General features: G+C 39.7%; 1 protein-coding gene across 10 annotated transcripts in view; it reads right to left on the bottom strand.

Moving 5' to 3' along the window:
- Positions 1-24,787, bottom strand: part of MAP7D2 (MAP7 domain containing 2) — a 1,271,501-nt gene that overhangs the window by 19,463 nt on the left and 1,227,251 nt on the right. For all 10 annotated transcript variants that reach the window (XM_044072255.1, XM_044072256.1, XM_044072253.1 and 7 more), the window contains 2 exons: positions 10,628-10,787; positions 10,227-10,516 (listed from right to left, as the gene is read on the bottom strand). In XM_044072255.1, coding sequence (XP_043928190.1) covers positions 10,237-10,516; positions 10,628-10,787 — 440 coding nt within the window. In that variant the 3' untranslated portion in view covers positions 10,227-10,236. The remainder of the gene's footprint in view (positions 1-10,226; positions 10,517-10,627; positions 10,788-24,787) is intronic.

Raw genomic sequence — 24,787 nt, 5'->3', positions numbered from 1 at the left:
CCCTACCCAACATGGATTCAGACCCCATCATAGCACTATGACTGCTCTCCTTTCCTTCCTTGAAACTGTGAATAAAGCTAGAGATCTTGGCTTCACTGTATCTACCATCCTTCTCGATCTCTCTAAGGCCTTCAACACTATCTCTCATAGCCTTCTTCTTACTAAACTAGCTAACCTAAACCTCTCACCCTCTTCCCTCAAATGGTTTACCAGCTATCTCTCCAATAGGCAACAAGCAGTCAAATGGAAAAAGGCCACCTCCTCCTTCCTCAACACCCTCACAGGTGTCCCTCAAGGTTCCATACTGGGACCCCTTCTCTTCAATATTTTCATTAATGACTTACCACTCCATCCCTCTTACTAGCGTTATCCAATATGCAGATGATTCCACAATCATCTGTGCTGCCCCATCCATCCCAACTCTTTTAAAACTAACTCAAGATGCCTTCTCTACCACAGAGCAATGGATGAAAGACAACCATCTTGCACTCAATGCTGCTAAAACTAAACTTATGATTTTTACCTCCTCTAAAACCAAGAACTTGGATCAAAATTTATTCTCCATCACCAGCCAAAAATTCAACACCTCTTGAACTGGTATCCGAAGCCAAACTACTAGGAGTTCAAATCAACAACAGGCTTAAATTCAACTCCCATCTACTACTAAACATAAAAAAAACCCACCAAAAAATTGGTATGCTCTACCGACAAAATCGGTTTCTCACCTCAACTACCAAATTTACTCTCTCTACTACATTTCTCTTACCCTCCCTTCTCTATGGAGCCCCCTTATAACAAATCTACAATCATCTCTCAAAACCAAACTGTCTTCTTGCTACAATGAAATTGCCAGATTCGCCACTAGTAACAAATCATCAACACATCACTGTGAATTTCTCCACAAACCAAACTGGCTAGAACTACCAAACTACCTATCCTACATTCAGCTCACCTATGCCCATAAACTCATCTTTCAGCCTTCTCTCTGTCCCTCCCTCTCCACTACATTTAAAATGCACCACACACAAAGACTTCTCAGAACTAATAATCAAAACCTTATAGAAGTTTACCGACCCCTCCACCCCCCCAGAACAATACCTCCTGTCACACTCTTTAGCTCGCTTATGGAACTCCCTTCTCCCCTCCATTCATACCACTACTAGCCTCCAATCCTTTAAAAAATCATTCCACTCTCATCTAACTTCCACATGGGAATGCTCATGCTCCCATCCCTCATAACCAACACTCTACTTCATTCACCCTTTCCCTTCCTTCTCTCAAATTCCAGATAACAAATTCTTGCCTGCCTCTAGTACCTAGTAACTCCTGAACCTACTCCATCTAACTACCTATCCTCATTCCAACTGGAAAAAAAAAATTGATATAATTTCCTGTGATTGAAATACTTTTGATCAGTCTGTTTACCTCTGTAATGAACCTGCAATCTATGTGTGTATATTAAGCTTAGTTTGTTTACCTCTGTAATCTTCATGCAATCTATGTGTGTATATTAATCTTTGTGTAATATGTATTTAGGAGCTTTTCTCCCCAGGACTCCATTGAAAACGGGTTCATTAGGCCCAATGGACTATCCTGGTTAAACAACTGCAAATAAATAATAAAAATAAAATAAATAGATGCTGAAAGACTCAAAATGAATTCTATAATAAGCTCCCCTAAGACAGATGAACAGTTAGGGAGGACTACACATCAAAAGAGCAAGAAAGGAAACCATAAAAGAAGAAATTAAATCCTGTGCTGTTCCTACCCAACACAATGGAAAATATGGCCAAACTCCTGAGTGGAGTAGAAGGGGCTGATGCTGCAAATGATATCACCCTTGGAGATGTGATGGCATAAATAAAAAAAAAAAATACTCAACTTTGGAGAAATTTATGGAGGAAACACAGCAAAGGACACAAGAGACTGAGTCTGTGTTAAGAAGCCATGCAGATGTGATACAAGACACTAAGAAATGGAGCAACCGAGACTCAGGTGAGAAGCCCTACAAGCCAGACTTGACATAGTGGAGGATTTGCTGAGGGATAATCAGGACAGAATGAGAAGGAAAAACATCTGTCTGAACAGAGTACCAGAAAGCTTGGAAGGGAGGTACCTCAAACAGATGGCAAAAAAACTGCTAAGTGAATGAACTGCAGTGTCAATAACATGACATAAAAATATAGAGTGCATAGCACAGCCTGGTCGGTGGACAACCACTGCACCCCATGGCAGATTCCACTTCTGTTTGAAACATAAAAGATTCTCTCATATTTGTCATAAATGGGGGCAAAATTAATGTGTGATTAATACAGAATATATGCGGACAAGGACTACTAATTTGCCACAAGTCAGAAAACAGCTGCTTTCCTTCCAGCGATAAGGCTTGCAAGGTACAATGGTGTCAAAGTGAAGCTGCTTCACCCAGTAGTATGAAAACCTTTTTTCAGAATGACCAAGAGCAACAGACAACCCCAAAGAAGCACAGAGATGGTAGAAGAGAAAAGGGTCCCTGCATCTTCTTCCACCCTTCCAGCAGATAACCACCCAGTGGAATTAGGAGATCCAGAGGTGTGAGAAGCAATGAAGCATCACAGAAATAAGGATCTTCCTGCCAATCAAGAAATATCAGATAATTAATGAGTGTACAGAGACTACTCAGCAACTGTGTCAGAAATGACACACCTAGCAAAAAAATGGAGAATGAAAGACATACCTCTCTGATAGGTGACTGTCCTTGAACCTAGAGTAAACGTGAAAGCCTCTCATGTTATGATGATATGGGATAGGTATGTGCTTACATTTTAAAGGCTATTAGCAGTACTGAACCAAGACTAACTTTGTAATTTTTGTGATTTAATTGAAGATGGGGTTGGGAAAACAAGAAAACATAATAAATTATGTGTGTTAACACAGTGAAAACCATGTTAGTTATCCTAAAAGAGATCAAGAGATCTGCATAGATATTTGTATAATATGCAAAGGCATTTGGCACTTTAACTAGCGAGATACAGTGGGAGTGGATGGCAGTGGGGAACCAATAACCTCCATACCAATGACAAAAGCCATAAAATTGGCTGGCTCTGGTCAGTGGAGAGCATGGGGCCTACTTTGAGATATGTACACCCATGGCTTGAAGCATTTTGCATAGCTCTGTACGTAGTTATTTTTAGCAATCTGACTTGTTAAAATTTTCATCTGTTTTTGTTGTGTTGTTAGACTAAACTACCAAATGGTTGAATACAACCCAAGTGTCCAAAGGATTATTTAGGAAAAAACTGAAGCCACGGAACAGTCAACAATGCTGATGCAGGGTGGAGGAAGAATATGGTGTAGAAAGAAAAACATGAAACTATGCAAAAGATAGAAAAGTGTAAGGGTTGTTAAAAATGAGGAAAAGCAAAACAAGAAATAAATAAAAAAGTAAAAATACAGAAGAAATCTAATGGAGGCATTAGTAATGCTGAGTTTGAATATTAATGGTCTGACAAGCCCAGTGAAATGAGAGAGAATACTTGAGTCTCTGACGAGGGAGGGTATGTTTACAGCAACCTTACTGGAGCCACATTTAAGCCACGAAGAACACATAAAACTGTAGATTAGGGGTTTATACTGCAGGCTGATTCAGCGGGTCTATGTCATATAATCGAACTTCCAAAATTTCGAACACCATATGTTCGAACTTAGAAGTTCAAAATATGACAACAATGAAACCTCAGAACAGCAAATTTTTTCACAGGGAAAAAATTTGCTGTTCCGAAAAATGCACACACAACACAAGCACACCAAAAACCTGATAAGCCTACACCATACCTTACATACACAACTATCTATGCACTAACCTTAACCCAAGCCCTACCCCTAAGGTCCGTCACTATCGCACACTTACCTTACCACTTACCTTACCCACACCCTAACCCTAAAGTCTGTCACTATCGCACACTTACCTTACCCGTGCCCTAACCCTAAAGTCCATCACTATCGCACATTTACCTTACCCGCGCCCTAACCCTAAAGTCCGTCACTATCGCACACTTACCTTACCCGCGCCCTAACCCTAAAGTCCGTCACTATCGCACACTTACCTTACCCGCACCCTAACCCTAAAGTCCGTCACTATCGCACACTTACCTTATCTGCACCCTAACCCTATTGTCCGTCACTTTTGCACACTTACCTTACCCACACCCTAACCCCAACCTCTGTCACACTCACACACTTACCTTAACCCGATCCGTAACTTTCGCACCACAGTACAGAAAATGTCGAAGCCATGGAAACAGCCAACCAAATTCTTTCCCTGGGAAAGAATTTGAATTTCCGCAGCTTGGACATTTCTATTTTTCGAACTTCCCCGTTCGAGCTTCCAATACTCGACATTTAAGACAGTTGATTAAATAACATGTACCCAATTCAGCACACTGTTATAGGCAAATAACTTGTCAATTACTCATAGTCTTTGAAGCCCAAAGAGCAGGAAGTGTTCAGTTCTTAAATAACAGAGAAGGAGAGAGAGAGAGAGAGAGAGAGAGAGACATACTACAGATTCTGAGAGATGGGGAAATGCTGAGGCATATAAGAAGGTTCACCATGAAACTTGAACAATAATGAGCTGGCACATGTTCACAACAACATTATTCAAGACCCATAGAGAAAAAAATAATCCTTATTATCATAGGAGGACATTAGGCTAAAACCTCTAAAGGGTCTTTTTAAACCTAGCCATGCATTCACAGAAGTGCTGGATAGATTTTGGCCCCTCAGGTTTATGTGCAGGTGTACATTTAGCTTGGGCAACATCTACAAGCTTCCTCTCTAGTAATACAGAGATAGATGCCAGACTTGCGGGGAATTTATGCTTCCCCATCCACTGATCCGAGCTGCACCTGAATAAGTGCAGGGAAGAACTCTGTTTCACATGGACAGAAAGCCTGTTCCAGAGAAAGGACAGTCTCTGAGTCACATACCTGTCTGTCTAGCATGACCTATTTATGCTGCAGATGAGGTTTCTGTCCTTGGATCAGGTTTTTCTGATGTCATTTGTTTTGCATATGTGCAACAGGTCCATTAAGGCTGGATCAGAGGATGCTTTGTAAGCCAGGCATAGGTCACCTCTGAGCAGCCTGTAGGAGACTGAGTATAAGAAGAAGGCTTTGTGGCAGCCTGCACAGCACTTCTTTTGTACAAAGTATTCTTTATGTGAGAAACCTCTGTGGAAGCTCCAGTTATTGCATATGCCTGGTCAGGTACATACCGAAGGGGGTATGGTACTGAATGACTGGTCTAATGAGAGCTGAGTATAAAGGAACAATGACATCTCTGGACCTAGATGCCATACCCTTGCTTATAAGTTGTGAAGCATAGAAAGATTTCCTTACTACAGTAGACACTTGCTGGTCAAAGGCCAAGTCACTATCAACATGCATTCCCAAATCTTTGACCACTGAGTCTACTCCTACGGGTATATTATCATTGCAGTAATTTGCAGAGATAGCTGGTTTACAGAAAGACACTACATTATGCACTTCTTGGCACTGAGTTTCAGACCATGACTCTGGCACCAGTTATTAGTTGTGTTATGCCTTCCTGAGGGGTACTTGTGCCATCTGATATTCAATTACTGCACCTACTTTGAAGTTGCCTGCTATCTCTACAAGAACAATGATTATAAGGGTCTTAACACCATAAATAACTTAGTTTTAGAAAGATTCCCATTGGTGTATTGGTGAAATTGCCTTCTAACATTTTTATTTTTTTATTTCTGGGTTTGCTAGCAAGGATCGAGTCCTGCAGCTATGCTCTTACCAAGGCTACCATATATTGCATTAAGCCGAGACATTTCCCTTAGCTAACTGGATCTCACATCTCAATACTGGAATGACCTTCCTTATCCCATATAGGCTTAGAAGACTCCGGAAGCAATGGAGATGACTGGACATGCAGAAGTTGTCATACACTGTTTGGATGTTGAACTAAACAATTTGACTGCACCTTCTGAATTTGACTCCACAGCTTCAGCTACTTAAAACAGCAATAACTGAAAAATATTTTTTTCTGATGAAATATACATAATTTTTACTTCTGACATAATGAGAACTCAGTAGACATATTCCAGACACTGGTTTTACCCAGCCTTTTTTGCAATAGGTAAAATAGCCCACAAGTTGGAAGCAAACTTATTTTGTGACAACAAAACCTGTGAAATACTGTATTTATTAGCTGTGTACAAGTGTCCATCTGTCAGTTCACCAAAGGCAGTTCACAATAAAAAATGTAGGGACTTCTAAAAAGATACTTATGTACAAAACACATACACATGCTGTCCTAGCAGAACATGCCCTTTAAGAAAGGGTATACCACCTTTAATAAGAAAAAAACTCACATAAATATAATGGCCATGTTTTCTCTGACAGTTTCTGTCTCTTCCTCCAGTGGCTTTAGTTCATGTACCTTTACTGCCACAGTTATTTTGCATTATACTCAGTTTTCATTTTGGGTGCTGAGGTGGTTTTACTCCGTCGCATATCGCCTACTCAGAGGCGATCTCTGCCTAACATACAAAGCTATGTCAAACCCAGAGCTGCTGGACATGCTCCACTTAAAGAAATCCCAGTCCCTCCGAGCTACACATTCTAGGGACCTAAACCTTGTCACCACAATAAACAGAACATGCTGGAGGGATAGATTTCTGTCCCAGAGACTTCCCATTCTCTGGAACAGACTACCTATCTATGTCAAACAGAGCTCCTCATTAACACTCCTCAAGACAAATCTTGATGATTGTATGGGTAATAGGAAATTCACCCCAGGGATCACTTCTCTGGTTCTGCTTGACAGGGGCACAGGAAAATCATTTTCTTGGGTGGCGAAAGCCAGTGTACCTTTTTGGCTAGGCTTGTATAGGCCCTAGGGCCAATAGCCTAGTACCTACCTATGAACTGCTCAGTACAATGAGTACAGTAATATCCTCAAATATTTACTTGTTGAGTTGTCAACACATCAGAAGCAAAATTCTCTATAGTCCACAACAGAAATATGCATTTTTAGTCATAACATGCCATTGCTACAATACCATGCTTTCAAGTGGAAAAAAACTGTTGCTCTGATTCAGTTATGCTGGGCTGGAAGCTCAGAAGTCAGAACAGCAGTATTATGTGTGTTTTGTAGCTGAACATCCTGTTGTTATTACCTGAAAAGTTCATAACATAATTTGTAAGGATGCAGAGATATAGCCTTTCAAAGACAGGTCCCAGGAAGTTTAGTTCAAATGCTTTTACTGAGTCTGACATTTTGCATTACATTCAATTTTTATTTTTAGCATTGTAACAAACTTCTGCTGAGAGTGCTGAGTACACATATTTACAAAACATTCAGCTGAAAATGAATGTGTAGCTTTCAGGTCTCGTTAAGACTAAAATAAGCAAAAGCTATCAAAAACATAAGTAGATGATGCTGGTGCGATTTCAGACCTAAGATCAGTATCTGTTTGTGTATACAAGTGATCTTGTTACTTCTTGCATATGCTCAGGCATAAAAATAACATGAAAATTGATTTTTTCATTAAAATTCAAGACGTAGTTGCACCTTTGTCTTTGAGGGTAGGAGCTGATTCCAATGATATTATATAGATAATTATAGCAGTAACACTCCATGTAAATATCGGGAATAAATGTTGGAACCATTTTGGCAATGCAGACTTTTAAATTTAAGGAGCAAAAATAGCCAAAAATCTAATATTCTGGGAAAAGACTTTCTGAAAATGCTTAGCATGGGCCACCAGCATTGACTAATTCAGGAAAGTTATGATTTGCACTTGTGGAAGTTGAGGATGATTCAGTCATGGAAATTAGCTCATAATGAGGTTGTTCTGAATTTGCAGCTTCCATGTCTCATGTATCTCAAAAACAGACCTTCTTCACCACGCCTCTTACTACTAGTGGTGGGGCTCTTTCTTACTCCCCAGGAAAGAGTATACATTAAAATCAGATGTGATGTGGATTGCAAACAAGGTCATACACACTATCAGAACTGAAGATATTCAGGGATATAAGAAAAAAAATATTCCTTGGAATGTCCCCTCATGGCAAAGGATGAAAGAGTTCCTGAGCAACAAACTAGATGATGTTCTACATTACCCAACCAATCTCTCCACGAAAGTTAGTCTAGTAAACAACATGCTATACTCAAAAATTCAAAAAGGAGTTAAAACTGCTGTTTAAAGAACTAGATAATAATATCTTGATCGTTAACTGGTCTGCAGAATGGTAAAAATGAGGTTACAACTGGTCTTATTAAGCAGAAAATGGCAATGAGGTAAAGAAACCCAGAAATATTAAGCATGTTCAGTTTTGCAATGCTCTAATTGTTGAAGCACCAGGGTGAAGTTCTTGGCGATAAGTCAGTTCTTGTTCTATAGAATTGCTTCTGCTTCAGTCCATGTTGTCATTCTTTACTGCTTCTACTCAGTTACACTAACAGTAAAGCAACCATTGCAAAACTGAAGACAGTACAATAGAAGAACCATATACAGGCCACAAAAAATGTGTAGGTGAAGTGCTGTGAGTTGGGTCAGAATCTTACTAAATGGTCGGGAGCTGGCTATACTGGCTAATCCAGGCCCCATAAGCACAGGACAGAGTGAGATACAAATTATTATCCTGAAGACATGGAAGGATTATAGAAGACTGAAGGGTATCTTCAGAAAAGTAGTTTTTTTTTGAATGCAGTTTCTTTTTCTGAGATTTCATTTGATGCACAAGAACAACACATGCATTATTTAATTGGCATGAATCATGGGTGAAATAAATAATAGCACTTTACTGCCTGGCAAAAGAGAAGAAACAGTTAAGGAAGATGCAGAGGATACTAGAGGAATGTACTTATACCAATCGATCCAGTTAAATATGGATAGAAACTTCAATGACTAATAGACTGCCTTATGAAGATGATTTTCAGAGACTTTCTTTACACTTTTTTAAAACAGTAAGTTTTTGTACTTAAAAATAATATTTTTTAAGCCCTGCTGCTTTTGAAAAGGGACTTAACTAAAGAGTAACACAAGGATTTGTATGGAACTCGTTTCACAACAATATTTAGTTTATTTTGCCTATCTTAGTTTCATTAACAGTCCATATTTCCTAAAGTGATAAATTACAGAAAATCTGCTTTGTACTGATTAGATATATGTGACTAGACTAGGCTTCTTAACAAAATGCCACGTGACTGCATGTTGCACGTATGGCTGCTGCACGGCTCGGAAAGTCCCAAATGCAAATTCAAAAAAAGAGCCAGCAAAAAAAGGTGGAAATCCTCAATACTTAATGAAGTAAATCAAAAAAATGTTGCATGTCAAATGCAGAGGAAAACTTTAAACCCTGCTACCTGCCCCAAACCGGTTTCGGCTATATAAGCCTTCTTCAGTGAGAAAAAACATGTTTTACTGCACCCTGACATGGGAGACTGTGTCCCTATACCTCTTACATTTACACGTACTAACTCTAAGGTGGCTGTACCTAAGAGAAGGGGGAATTCCCCAGTGTTCTGCAAATACATATACATGTTTACAGTACGGCTTGAATATGCTGAGGATCCCAATTCTTCACTTTTCAATTTCAACAGGAATCTGTAGATATGACCTGCATGAAAGGATAAAACTTAACTCAAGAAAGTTTGACACAATAAAGAAGCAGTATTGCACATCCAATGATACACACAAAGGCAGACAGACACATACACACATCAATCCTCACCAAGTATCTTCCCACACAGGACTTTGTAACCCCCTCCACCCAAAAAAAAAGACATCACAACTGTTTTCAAGGAGTATATGTTTGGAAGCAAGTGCAAGTCCACTGTCCAAACTTGCTATTACTCAAGATATGAAAACTGGCCACCATCCTAAATTACTTGCCTTTATTCACCTACTTCTCTCACACAACAACTAAACTCATGGCCAAAGATGGAACATATCACACAGCACAACTAATTCAACTAAAAGTGTTCTCATCCACTTTCATTTTTACTAGATGAGTTCAACAGCTATTGTATTAAAGGCACCATTAGTCCCAACAATTTGAAACTACTAAATTTTAAGAATTTTTCTCACTTTAAAACTGTGCATTGTTGTTAAATAAAGGGAAATTAAAACTGAAAGAACAGCTACAACAATTATTGCTTTTCTTTAATATTAACATCACTGCAGTTCTAGCTTAAATATTAGGACATACCTTGTTCTCTCTACTGGAAATCTATTTTCTCAACAGACTGTGTTATGGATGTAATGAGCGGCATCTCTTGTCCAGAACTGCAAAATCCATCAATTAAGTTTTTGTTACAATCATCCATGCTGATGGTCTCACTGGAAATTTTGGGGTAGGTGGCATGGCCAGTCAAATCTAGTAATTCTTCCAGGGCTTTGGCATTGCTCACTCCATTCTGACCTGGTAGCCCATTTGGCGTTATTTCATTCATTGGTGAGAATTCGGGGATGGAAATTAGCTCCTCTTTTGACACTGGGCTGAAAGAATATGTCAAAAATGATCTTAATGGCAACATTGAAGTAGCTTGGTTGGAACTACGTATACAGATTAGATCAATACTATAAAATTCTAGCAAATCTTTTATTTACCTGACATCCATAGATTGAACCTCGTCTGTGGAATCATCCACACTTGCAGATTTTCCATCAATAGCATCCAAATGAACAATGTGAGGAGAAACGCAAAGTCCATTTAATAACACTTCAGAAGAAGGTGGTTTAGCAGGCAACATCTCAGGATCTTTTTTATCTTCATGAACAAAAATTCATTAGCACAAACAAAACAAAATAAAAATTATTTATGGGTGATACATATTTCAGAATTACATACAATGCAGAGCTCAACGTATTTTGCTAGAAATGGCTCCATCAGTTATTTTCTCTCTGACATTAAACACTGTAAGATTATACTGAATATTTGAAGAAGATGGATTCACTACAGGCTACAAAATATAGCTTGGCTATACATGATTCAGTGGATCTATGGCTTCAACTGCACATAACCAAATAAATTCAGAGACTGTAGCCCCTCAAAGTACTTTACTCCCATAGTGTGGATTTCTTTGGTGTTTTAACAATTTGGTGAACTGTTGTTTTGCTGCACTGATCATTAGTCATCAAAATTCTCCAGAAGAATTGCAAGTTTAGTTCAATAACCTCCACCACATAGTATGCTTCTCAAAATCAGACTGTGCAAAAAATACAGCTGCACAACTGCACCCATTAACTCATGCAGTAGCTTAAATTGTAAAATAATAATGTTTAAAACACAATAGTCTGGAAAACAAAGTGCAATGATCTACATGGAAGAATTAAGTCCTCAACATTAAGTCTTGACTCCTATATACTAAAATATCCAAGATCTGCTGAATATTAGCTTAAAAATAATCAATATTTAAATTCATGAAAAGCAAACATCTGTCAAGGCCAAACATTGGTTGTGCTGCTGACAATAACAATATGCTATGGGGGGGGGGGGGCACGAGAGAGAAAGAGCATGGCAGACAATAAGATACAAAAAGAGCGAACTTTGAGACATCAGAAATAATGCAAGTCGTGATTCAAAAATTTATTTGGGTAACAGTTTTTCTAAGGTGCGTTGTGCCTCTAGTCTCTTCACACTATAAAAGCCTCAACTGATGGATTAAAAAAATGTCAAGAAATGGTTGGCCTGAGCCACCTTCTGACATTATTTTCCACTATTAAAACGTGTATAACTGGAAGCCATATACACTTTTTACATTTGACTATACTACAGGGAGTGTTTTGACTATATAAGAGCTACACCGCTGCACTCCTTTTTAATGTCATATGATTTTTTAGTGCAGTTTACATTTTTTTTATTTACCTTCTCCCAACTGCTGATAGAAAATATTAAAAGGAACTAGGGCTAAGACCACCAGTAATTATGAAAAAAAAAAATCCCTTCACTTAAACTAGTAATCAAACAACTGTCTACTGTCACCTTACTATACAAAAAGAATCAAGTCAAATATTCAAAGACAGGAAGAACATGGCTTCAGTTTTCTGTTTGCAGTTCCAGAAAGAACCTAAAATTTTTGCCTTATTTAATGTGAAAGCTCTTAACAGTTTAATTCGGGGAAACCATTTTCTGATGACTGCCCTTTGAGACACTGCTAAGTTTGATAGACTACTGAATAAATGACCAGGAAAAGTGTTATGCTCTACCATGGTCTTTGCTATAACATATCTGACTGGAGGAAGAAGATGATGGGATCTTGGAGGAGTGTTTGTATGTGACAAATGTACATAAATGGCACTAGTATTTTACTCCCTAGGTCAGAGTGTGGGTAATGATGTTTTTGGGTGCAAGAAAATGAGCAGCAAACTTTCACATGCAGACTGCTTCAGCAAACGTTTAATTAGGATTTAACTTCAGTTACTGGCTTAATGTTCATCTAGTTAACTTGATCTTGTTTACTGTTTGATAAGTTCACATTTCAACATAAAGGATGAATGTTCTACTCCATTATTTGGTGCCACTTCCAATTATAAATATATCAATGTTAGTAGGAATGTAGCAACGCTATAACATGAAAACAAAATGTCTCTCTCTGTGAGGCGGGAGATAAAGGGGATTATGATTGGGTCACTGATCATAACCCACTTATTATATGTTCAAGATACGGATGCCAACAAACTCACCCTGAGAATGAAGCTGGAGAGGTGAATTGTGACATCCCTGTTGAGAACACATAATAAGAGGTTATGATCGGTGAGACAATCATAATTCTTTGTAGTCCATGGAGCTTTATCTGCTCTATGTACTACTAGTTAAATTGCCAAGTGTTTTCCCAACTTTCAAGGCCGTAAAAAACTTAGCCAGCATTGTCAGAGAGGTTATAAATCTTCTGTTACATTTACAGTTACCTCCATAGCTCCAAATGTCTAGATTTTCACAGGACATCTAGATTATTGCATCTGATTTCTGGTCTGTTCCTCATAAAACTTTTGAACAAACCACTGAGACTAGAAGTCACTAAATAATGACATACATTGGAGTTTCAGTGATTGCATTTTTCAGATTATGCAGGTGAACACACATCCTGTTACTCTAGCAACTCTCAAGTTTTTTTTTTTCAGGAAATTAGGGACACATTAAGAGTTTGCAATCTGAGGGTAATTCTGAGGGTCATGTTGCTCAGTGCTAAATGTCTAAATCTCAAAATGCACTTGCTCGGAACACTCCTTAAAATGGAGAACATCGACATTTCTGCTGTAGCAGAGGCCTGGTTCAAGGCAGCAGAAAGCACCCCTGCACTACCAGCCTATAACTCATTCCACACCTTTCTGTCCCAGAACTTGAACTGAAGCTCCAAAGCAGGTGGTGTTTCCATATTCATAAAGGATGCGCACACGTCCAGGCTCGTAGCCCAACATAATGCATCAGAGATACTTCAAGTGCAGCTAACATTGGGTAAGACAGCAATTCAGGTCTTAGCCTGCTACTGGTCCCCAACCTTGACCCAAGAATCACACTCCATGTTTCTAAGCACCCTGGAGAATATTAGGGTCCAACCTAACACTCTCATACTGGTGACTTCAACTACCCCTCCATTAACTGGGAAAACTACTCATGTAGCAATACACTTGCCCAATGTTTCCTGGAATTCATTAATTCCAATGCCCTGGGCCAGCTCGTTCTTACCCCCACTAGAGGAAGCAACATCCTTGACCTGGTCATTACTAACATGGGTGACCATTGCTGTATACCAATAGTCAACTCCTTTCTGGTTAGATCCGACCAGAAACTAATCCACCCCCGCAAAGGTAACCACCATAAAAAACTTCTCAAAAGCTAACTTTGGGCTCCAAAACACAGAGATTGCTAACTTCATGGCACTCATGCAATTGGAGAACAGCTGCATGACCGCCAAATCATACACTAATGCCCTGTACGACCATGTACACAAATGCATGGATCTTGCCATACCCAATAGAACCAAGATGCTTTAGTACAAAAAAATGAAGCCAGTCTGCTGGTCCCGTCATAAACAAACTCTACAACAGAAGGAGGAAACTGATGCAAAATAAGGTGAAGTCCCAAGACTGGAAAAACTCCCTTATCAGCCTCAACAAAAAGTTGAGATCCCTCATCAACTCCTCTAAAGCTAGCTATGAAAACAGAATTGCAGCAGATAATAAAGACAACCACAAGTCCTTCTATAGTTATGCAAAGAATCTCCACGGCAATACCCAGATTTGCTCGGAGCTGTTGCACAATGACACTTCCTTTACTGAGCCAACAGATTCAGTGCCAACTTTACCCCTCCCCCCCAAAGGACCAAACACAACACCAGTAGATTGCCAGGCAGACAGTATTACTGCTGCACAGGTTAAAATAGCACTGTCCAAGATGAAGAATACAGCTTTAATAGGACCTGACAATATCCCTAGCTGTGTTCTGCATGAACTACAGAGTGAACTGGCACCTCACCTGTTTGCCCAGTTCAATCACAGCCTCACTTTAGGCTGTGTCCCTACCGAATGGCACACTGCTACAGTCATCCCTCTCCACAAAGGAGGAGTGACTACAGACCCTGAGAACTATTGCACCATTAGCCTGACAAGTCTCATATGCAAAGCTATGGAACACATCATCATGGACCTAATAAATAAGGATATAGGGACTCTCCAAACTCTGGATCCCACACATTTTGGTTTTGTGAAGGGTAGATCATGCCTGTTTAACCTGGTCAACATCTTTGAGTCAGTCACCAGAGCTGTGGATGAAGGTAAGGTGGTTCATACAGCCTACCTTGATCTGGCCAAGGCGTTTGATATCATTCCCCACTCAGGAATAACTAAGCTAGGCATCAGCCCCTATATCACAAGGTAGGTTGCAAACTGGCTCACAGATAGAACCCACAGAGTGAAAGTAGCTGACTCTAAGTCAGACTGCTGATCAGTCATGAGTGGAGTCCCACAGGGTTCGGTCCTGGGTCCTCTCCTGTTTGGTATCCACTTCTCTGAAGTCCAGGCCAACACGAATGGACTCTGGCTGACAAAGTTTGCAGACAATTGAAGTAGGGAGCCATAATTAACTCCCCAAGTGATGTTGACATCCTAGAGAAAGGCCTCACTGAGACCAGCGACTGGTGTCAGAACCATGGCATTAAGCTCAATGCCAAAAAATGTGTCGTAATCCCCTTTGGGAAAAACCCAGTTCCCATGAATTATCACATAAATGGTAGTCCACTGAACACAGAAGGCATCATGAGAGATCTGGGAACACAGGTTGACAGCAACCTTTCTTTTGACCACCACATTGCCACTGTGGTCAGAAAGTCCTTCTATGTGGCACATCTCATTACTAAGGGTTTTGCATCCAGGAAGAAAGAGGCCATTGTCTCCCCCTACTCTTCCCTCATTAGGTCAATCATCGAGTAGAATGCCCCATTTGGCATGTACCTCACTAGACACCTGCAACAACTGGAGAGGCCACAAAAGTACCTCACAAAGAGGATCCTAGGTCTTAAACACTTGTCCTATATAGGCAGACTTAAAAAACTCCAACTATTCTCTGTCTCATATCACCTACTTACAGGTTCATAGGTAGGTACTAGGCTATTGGCCCTAGGGCCTATATAAGCCTAGCCAAAAAGGTACCCTGGCTTTTGCCACCCAAGAAAATTATTTTCATGCGCCCCTGTCGATCAGAGCCACAGAGGTGATCCCCGGGGTGAATTTCCTATTTTCTAACCAATCATCAAGAATTTTCTTGAAGAGTGCTAATGAGGAGCTTTGTTTGATATAGACAGGTAGTTTGTTCCAGAGTATGGGATGTCTCTGGGACAGGAATCTATCCCTCCAGCATGTTCTGTTTATTGTGGTGACAAGGTTTAGGTCCCTAGAGCATGTAGCTCAGAGGGATTGGGATTTCTTTAAGTGGAGCATGTCCAACAGCTCTGGGTTTGACATAGCTTTGTATGTTAGGCAGAGATCACCTCTGAGTAGGTGATATACGATGGAGTAAAGCTGGAGTTTTTTTAGATAGTCTGTGTAGGGCATCTGTTTGAGGCTGGTAATCCTCTTTGTGAGGTATTTCTGAGGCCTTTCCAGTTGTTGTAGATTTCTTGTAAGGTACATACCAAAAGGGGCATTGTACTCTATAATGGGTCTAATGAGTGACGAGCAGAGGGGGAACAATGACCTCTTTTTTCCTGGATGAGAAACCTTTTGTTATGAGGTGTGCCACGTAGAAGGATTTCCTGACTACTGTGGCAATGTGATTATCAAAGGAGAGACTACTGTTCACCTGTGTCCCAAGGTCTCTTATCACACTTTCAGTGTTAAGTATTCTACCACCTATGTGGTAGCTCATGGGTACACAGTTTTTACCAAAGGGGATGACAATGCACTTTTTGGCATTGAGCTTGAGGCCATGGTTTTGACACCAGGCATCTGTCTCAGTGAGGCCCTTTTGTAGGATGTCCACATCATTAGGAGTTTCAATTATGGCTCCTAGTTTGCAGTCATCTGCAAACTTCATTAGCCAAAGACCTTCTGTGTTAGCCTCTACTTCAGAACAGTAGATACCAAACAGGAGAGGACCCAGGACTGAACCCTGTGGTACTCCACTTGTCACTGGTCTGAAGTTGGATTTGGAGTCTGTTACTTTCGCAGTGTGGGTTCCGTCAGTGAGCCAGCTGGCAACCCATTTTGTGACATAGGGATTTATACTTAGTTTAGTGAGTTTATCTATAATTCCAGAGTGGGGGATGGTGTCAAAAGCCTTGGCGAGATCTAGATAGGCTGTGTGAACCACCTTACCCTCATCTACGGCTTTGGTGACTGCTTCAAAGAAGTCTATCAGGTTTAGGAGACATGATCTGCCTTTTATAAACCCGAACTGGGTGGGGTCCAGAGTTTGGAGATTACCAATGTCTTTGTTTATAAGTTCCATGATGATACATTCCATTGCCTTGCAGACCAGGCTCATTAGGCTAATGGGGCAGTAGTTCCTGGGGTCCGTGGTAGCTTCCCCTTTGTGGAGTGGGATAACTGTCGCTGTGCACCATTCAGTGGGCACAAAGCCTGAGGTGAGGCTATGACTGAACATGGTGCTTAGGTGGGGTGCCAGTTTATTCTGTGGTTCATGTGGAATGCAGCCTGGGATGTTGCAGGCCCCATGGATGCTGTGTACTTGGCTTTGGAGGGTGTGGTTTTTACCTGTTCAGCTGTGATTACAGGAACTTTGCATTCTTCCGGTATAGAGATGGGCCCTTTAGGGGGTGAGAGAGGGGGTAAAGTTAGCACTGAACCTATCTGCCAGGATGTTGGCAATATCAGTTCATTCTCTATATTTAGTGCCATTGTGCTGTAACTCAGAGCAGATCTGAGTGTTGCCCTTCAGATTCTTGACATAGCTATAAAATGCTTTGTGGTTGTCTTTAGAATGATTGGCGATTTTGTTTTCATAATTAGCTTTGGAGGATTTTATGAGGGATCTCAGCTTCTTACTGAGGCTGACCAGGGAGTTCCTGCAGTCATGGGATTTTACTCTTTTTTTGCAACAATTTCTTTCTTCTGTTGTAGAGTTTGTTTATGGCAGGGGACCAACAGATTGGCTTCATTTTTTTGGAGGATAGCATCTTGGTTCTATTAGGGATGGCACGATCCATGCAATCGTGTAAGTGCTTATAAAGTGCATTTGTGTAGGATTCAGCAGTCATACCTCTATTGTCCATCTGCATGGGTGTCGTGAAGTTTGCCACCTCTGTTTTAAGAAGCATGAAGTTGGCTTTGGAGAAATTTTTTACGGTGGTTTCCTAATAGGGGGTGGGGGCGGGATGTGGATATCTGGGGTGATTAGCTTGTGGTCGGATCTGACCAACGAGGAGTTGACCTATGGTGTGGAATACTGGTCGCCCATGTTGGTAATGACCAGGTCTATGATATTGCTGCCCCTGGTGGGGGTATGGATAAGTTGATCCAAGGCACTGGAATGTATTAATTCCAGAAAACGTTGAGCAAAAGGGTTGGTACATGAGTAGTTTTCCCAGTTAATGGTGGGGTAGTTGAAATTGCCCATTATTAGGGTGATGGGTTGTACCCGAATATTTTCCAGTGTATCAAGAAATGAGGAGTGGTAATCCTGGGGCATGGTGGGGGATCTGTAGCAAGTTACAATTTGGATTGCGGTCTTGCCCAGAGTTAGTTGCACTTGGATAATCTCGGATGCATTATGCTGAGCAACTAGCCTGGAGGTGTGGATCTCCTTAATGAATATGGACACGCCTCCGCCTTTAGTGTTTTGGTCCAGGTTAGGTGGCCGAAAGCAGTGGTATGAATTATATCCTGGTAATGCAGGGGTGCTCTCTGGATCCTTGAACCAGGTCTCTGTCACTGCACAGATGTCAATGTTCTCCATTTTAAGGAGAGCCTCGAGTGAATGCATTTTGAGGTTTAGACTTCTAGCATTGAATAGCATTACCCTCAGATTTTGCTTGCTTGTACCTTTTACAGTGGTGAATTTGTCATTTGAACCTTGCCTAAACAAGGCACTATAGGGGTGGCAAGAGCCTTAGCTAGTATCCGGAATGCTAAGGGCAACAGATGCAGGCCATCTCTGGCAAAGCATCGTGGTCTTTTGAGCATGTCATCCCAGGCAGACAGATACTGGATCCCCTTAGAATGACACCAGAAGCTTAGCCAATTGTTGAAGTCAATCATTTTGTCCTTGTACTGTGGTATCATTCTGGGTGATGGCAGGATGCTACTCAGGGCTCGGGTCATACCTGCCTGGGCTACAAGATCAGACAACTCCTCCATGTCTCTTTTCATATAGTCCAGGGAGGTACGTCTCAGGTCATTCACACCAACATGGACAATGACAAAGTCATATTTGTACTTGTTGTGGAGTGACTTGAGGGTGTACATTATGTGGCGGATCCTGGCACCTGACAGGCAGCTGACAGTAACTTTCTCCTTGTTTAGCCTGGTGAGTGGAACATCAGTGTGCCTGACTATATAGTCACCTATGACTATAGTGTTGGGTATGTTGTTATGCCTTATGGGCTGTGGTTGAGTGGCACACTGAGTTTATGAGTTATGTGTCATTTGGGTTGTGTTGGGGAGTGGAGGTTGCTTGTGTTTCTGCTTTGAAGGTCTCTGTTGCTTGAGCAGATTTTTATTGAGAGCCTCCATGAATGTAAGTGTGTGTTTTGTATTGCTATGTGTGTGTTTTGGTGGTGTAGGTTTTTAGGGACTGTGTGATGAGTGTGGTGTAGTGTAAGTGTTTACCTTCTTCTCTTGACTGTCTAGTCGATTCTTGGGTGAAGAGAGCTTTGCTTCCAGTTTGGCTACATAAGTGCATCTCTCACAGGTTGTAGTGTTGGGTGGTAGGAGGAGAGAGTTGTCTGTGTACATGAGGCAATTGCTGCATTGCCCCAAAATGCCTAGATTCATCAGGTAGACAGGAGAAAACACCGGGAGCTGACCCTTAGACATGCTTGGATAGGTACTTATTTATTAAGTAGTAAAAACTGTTTTCCTCTAGACAAGTGAGGAAAGTTGAGTGCTGTAGTAATTTGTAGCTTATTTAGTGCTTACAACAAGTTCTTTATAAGTGCTGAGCTCAAAGAGACATATTTGAGTGCTAAAACTAAAATGTGGCTAATTTTAAGGGAAAATCTGAAGAGCAGACTTTATGGCGCTGGGAATAGTTTAACCCTAGCTAAGCGGTGATGCATAAAATGTATTTTTTTTTAATATAACAGTAGCAAATGAGCAAACTGATTTAAACAAATTAACCAATTAACCAATAAAAAGCTAAAAACTGAGCCCCGTTCCAGCAGTCTTCAATCAGACAAGTTCTAACTGCACACTCCTGCCACTAGGGTGCAGGGGAACCTTCTCCAAAAAAAGATGGTCTGGATTAGTGATCAAGTTATACAAACAAAGCTAGATTCAGCAGGTCTGAATTTAGTCTATGCTACAGCAAACAAGGCGTACCAATTTCAGAAAGAAACAGTTCAGATAAGCAGGCACAATAAGCCTTTAACCAGAAACTCCCAGCTCAGAAGGGCAAAATCTATCCTCTCGCACTACTTAGAGGCGATCTCTGCTTGACTTACAAAGCCTTATCTGACCCAGCTCTGTTAGAAATGCTACATCTAAAGAAATCCCAAAGCCTCTGCACTACACGCTCCAGAGACCTCAATCACATTACCACAATCAACAGAACAAGCTGGAGGGACAGGTTCATAACCCAGAGACAGCCCATGCTATGGAACAGACTTCCCATACATGTTAAGCGGAGTGCCTCACTGGCCCTCTTCAAGAGAAATCTTGATGAGTTGAATGGGAAATAGAAAATTCACTGCAGGGATCACTCCAGTGGCTGTACTCGACACAGGCACTGGGAACTAAGGTCGGGTGGCACGATGCCAGGGTAATCCTATAGGCTAGGCTTGTAAAGGCTCCAGGGCTATTTGCCTAGTACACACCTATGAACTTATGAAGCTATGAGTACAGACAGTAGTCTAATGTGGGACCTGACCTTAACAACATAAGCAGGTGGTGCTTAACATTTGTTAAGGTCTGGTCGCGCACCATTCTGGTGCTTGACTGGTTTATCTTTTTCTATATATTGGAGCATAATTAGCATGTTCCATGCATTACAGGATTGTTTCACTGTCCTGATATTTTTAACATGTATGGTTCAACTCTTTTGTTTTTACATATGATGAACTAACAAACACACTCCATCCCTGTTTTAATGGATGAGATTTTAATATGCCCCAGGAAGATTTGGTATTAATCTTTATGGGCTTCCTTTATGATAATAACCCTTTGGTCAAAAGGTTGCAGTGAATTCTTAGTTTCAAAGGTTCACATGCAAATATTATCAGACTGCAGACTATTACAAGCCTAGCCAATAACCAGAGGTCAGAATCAAGCCCTGTACCTTGTATCTTTGAAGTAAAGACCTCAACCATTATGCCTCACTAAAATCCAGAAGCTTTATCTGACAATAGAAGACTACCTTTCCTAGGGAAGAAGTAACAAGATATCATTAAGGAAGAACAAACTCCAGTGAGATATATATATATATATATATATATTTTTTATTTATGTTTAACTACCAAAAAGCACAGCTGTGTAAATAAACTTACCATAACAGTAGACATTCCAGTGATCGCTGCTGTAGCAGCCTTAGAAAATGGGTTATATCCTGCCAAGGATATAACAGCTGGCTAGCTTCCAAAGCTTCAGGGCACCTTCCTCACACTCAAACTTCTTTTTCCCCCTTTCCTTTCCTCCCTTCTCTTACTGGCCAAAGGACTAGTATCTTTGTAGTAATAGTCTCTGATAGCTCACTACTTTAACTCTATTTCCTAATCTCCCCAAATTGCAAAATTTATTTCTTTCTTTTCTCTTAGTCTTTTGCCCATATTTAAAATGCTTAACATCCTCACCATTGGTTATCACCACTGATTGTACTTTACCAGGTGTTCAATATCCTTTGATTGTTGTTTAATATTCACTGTATGATTTTGTGATCTGAATTCATTTACCCTGTATGTCAATTCTACTATTTGTTACTGCACTTCATGTGATAATATTATGTAGTTTATTAATTGAACTATGTATGTTAGAGCTTTTCTCTCCGAGCCGCCACTGAAAATGGGATTCATGCCCAGTTGGACCTTCCAAGTAAACAAATTCCAAATAAAACAAATAAAGTGTCAGGCAGCTTGAGCTGAGTTGACCCAAAGACAAGTTTGGGTGCCAAACCCTTCAGAACTTTTCTGCCAACAGACGGAGGGAGGCTGAACACTGAGAGGACAATGCTAGGTCGAACAAAAACTAAATAACCACATTCTGGCATAAATAATACACTAAAAATGAGGGGGGTGGAGGGAGGGATCAGCTACATTTGCAGTGATCATTCGAACATCTATACTGTTACTGTAGGTTTACTTACACAACTATACTATGTTCATTATACTGACCACTGCTGCAGTAGCCTTAACTATATGGGTAGATTAACCTAGCTTATTACATTTGGGAGATAGGAGCAGAATCCTGGAGCCCGTGGAGAGCATCCTTGCAAAGCCTAATGTATACATAGAGAAGGAACCAAACTTACAGTGTTTTGTAAAAGTATGCCCAGAGGACCATGTTGCAGCTTCTACAAAACTTCTAGAAGTCAACCATTTCCAAAAAGCCAAAGATAATGCCAAGGCCATGGTAGAGTGGGTCTTGACTCTGCCTGGAATAGTTTTGTTGTGGTGAGTATAACAAAAAGTAATAGCCTTAGAAAACCATTTGGTAATAGTCTGCTTTGATATAGGTTGTCTCTTCTTCTTACCTTCACAATAAATGAACAATTGATCCAAAGATCTGAAAGATTTGGCTCTGTCAAGATAGTGTCCAATCACCCAAAATAATTTAGAACACCATAAATTGAATGAAAACCAGGCTGTATAAAATCCAAGTATCTTTTTTTATTTTAGTAACCAGATTAAGTGCTTTTCAGCTATAACATATAGCCTTCATCAGAATAAACTTCCCATCAAACCATCTTCATTTTTATAAAATAAATTAGCCAATCACCAATGTAAAACAATCAACATGCTAATGACCAATTACACACTAAAAACACGAATTAGCCTTTTTCTAAAACATATATCCACTTTATTCTTATAAAACTTTAAGATACTAACTCAATGTATTATAAATGAAATATTAGAACTTTATGTTAAAAACAGTTGTATATAAAAGTTTTATTCATATACATATATATATATATATATATATATATATATATATATATATATATATATATATATATATATATATATATATATATATATATATTTATCTGTTATATTTTATTAGCTCTTTCCTGCAACACAAGGGTTATTGAAATGTTTTCATTTAAACCAGGGGAAAACTTTAGCAGATTTTTCCAGTCACCCCCCTGGGGTTAGGTTTAACCTGCTCTAAAATTTCAAATGAAAACTTATTAGAATGGGGACAGACCAGGGAATGTTTGTATAGTGCACTTGTTACCTTTTTATTTTTAATGTCATTTCCATGTTTATATATTCTATTCCTGAGAGCTTGCTCAGTCTTTCCCACATAAAATCCTGAACATGAATTACAGACTGCTAAATATACAACCCCCTTACTCAAACAATTCCCTTTGACAAACTCTATCTTACTTTTCATCCTATCGTCCAAAATAAAAAAATCTCTCTATATATAAAGGAACATTGTCTACAGCTTCCACACGGTCTTGTTCCTATAAGTACTTCAATTCTGGGTTCCAACTTATGTTCTAAAAGACTTTTAATGTTGAATCAAGTTTTATTCACAAATTTGGGACATCCACCTACCCTTTGGTATATCTCCTTATTTTTAAACATACTCCAGTTCTTATGTAAGGACTTTTTAACTTAATTTGTTAAATAGTTGAATTCCAACACACATGCTTTTTTATATTTACCTATTTCCAGATTAGATGCACCATGATTTTTCTGTAAACCCACCCCTAACAAGGGCAGGTATACTGTACCCCACTTATATACATCCAAAATTATTTCCTTGACCAGTTCCTTAGGATATCCTCTTTCCTCAAACATTATTTGTATTTTATTTAACTCCTCATACAAATCTTTGTGGTGTGATGTCATTCTTGCTACCCTCACTGCTTGTCCTTTAACTATGCTTCTTTTTTGCGCAATGGGATGGTTACTCCCAAAATGCAAATGTGTATTACAAAATGTAACTTTTCTGTATATTCAGGATCTAAATCCATCTTTGTCTTTTATTACTTGTACATCCAGATAGTTAATATCTTGTGAATTCAAGTTGTGAGTGAACTCTAAAAATTCAGTAGTTTTACCTAAATATGTCACAAAATTGCTATTTCATACTGTGTACCCTTCCATAATACAATAATATCATCCAAAAATCTGGAATAAAGCTGTATTTTGTTCCAGAAAGGACTACTGAATACATAAATTGACTCCCATCCCAAAAGCACAATATTAGCATAGACGGAGGCACATGCTGCCCCCATCGCTATACCATGAATTTGTTGGTAATACTCTCCCTCAAAAAAAATGAAGTGTTTTGAATGAAGAAGGTCCTGGGGAGCAAAGATGATTCAGAGGGTTGAGTGCCTTGATCTGGAAAAGCATCTCTTTTATATTTATGTGCTTGAATCTATCCCCAATACATATGGTGTTGATCAAATAAGGGAGATTTTGAATGAGAGTGGAAAATATACAATAAGATAAGTGTCTGCACTGTGTGAAATGTTAGAACTTGTGTTGGAAAATAATATCTTCATTTTCAATGGTGACATATACCATCGATGTTCTGGTGTGGCTATGGGTACAGCGATAGCGAATACCTATGCCAACCTAACCCTAAGTAAATGGGAAGAGACGAATGTCTATGGAAATGCAAATATCTATGCACATAAGATACTTTTTTATTCGCGTTTTGTGGATGATGTGTTTTTTTATTTGGGGAGACAGTGAAAGAGAACTGCAAGACTTTAAAATATTTTTGGATCAAACAACAGAGTTTTTGAAATTTGAAATGAAAACATCTCCATCAATGATTAGTTATTTGGATGTATGTGTCACATTAGCTGGAGGTGAATTAGATACTAGTATATACAAGAAAAGATGCATGCTAATAAATATTTACATAGGGATAGCATGCATTCTTGATACATACTTAAAAGTGTGACTAAGAGCCAATACA

The sequence above is a fragment of the Protopterus annectens genome, chromosome 5.part0 (genome assembly GCF_019279795.1).
Source record: "Protopterus annectens isolate FY-2018-M chromosome 5.part0, PAN1.0, whole genome shotgun sequence".
Lineage (NCBI taxonomy): Eukaryota > Metazoa > Chordata > Ceratodontiformes > Protopteridae > Protopterus > Protopterus annectens.
The sequence above is the reverse complement of the archived record's forward strand: the minus strand, read 5'-3'. Positions and strand labels throughout refer to the sequence as shown.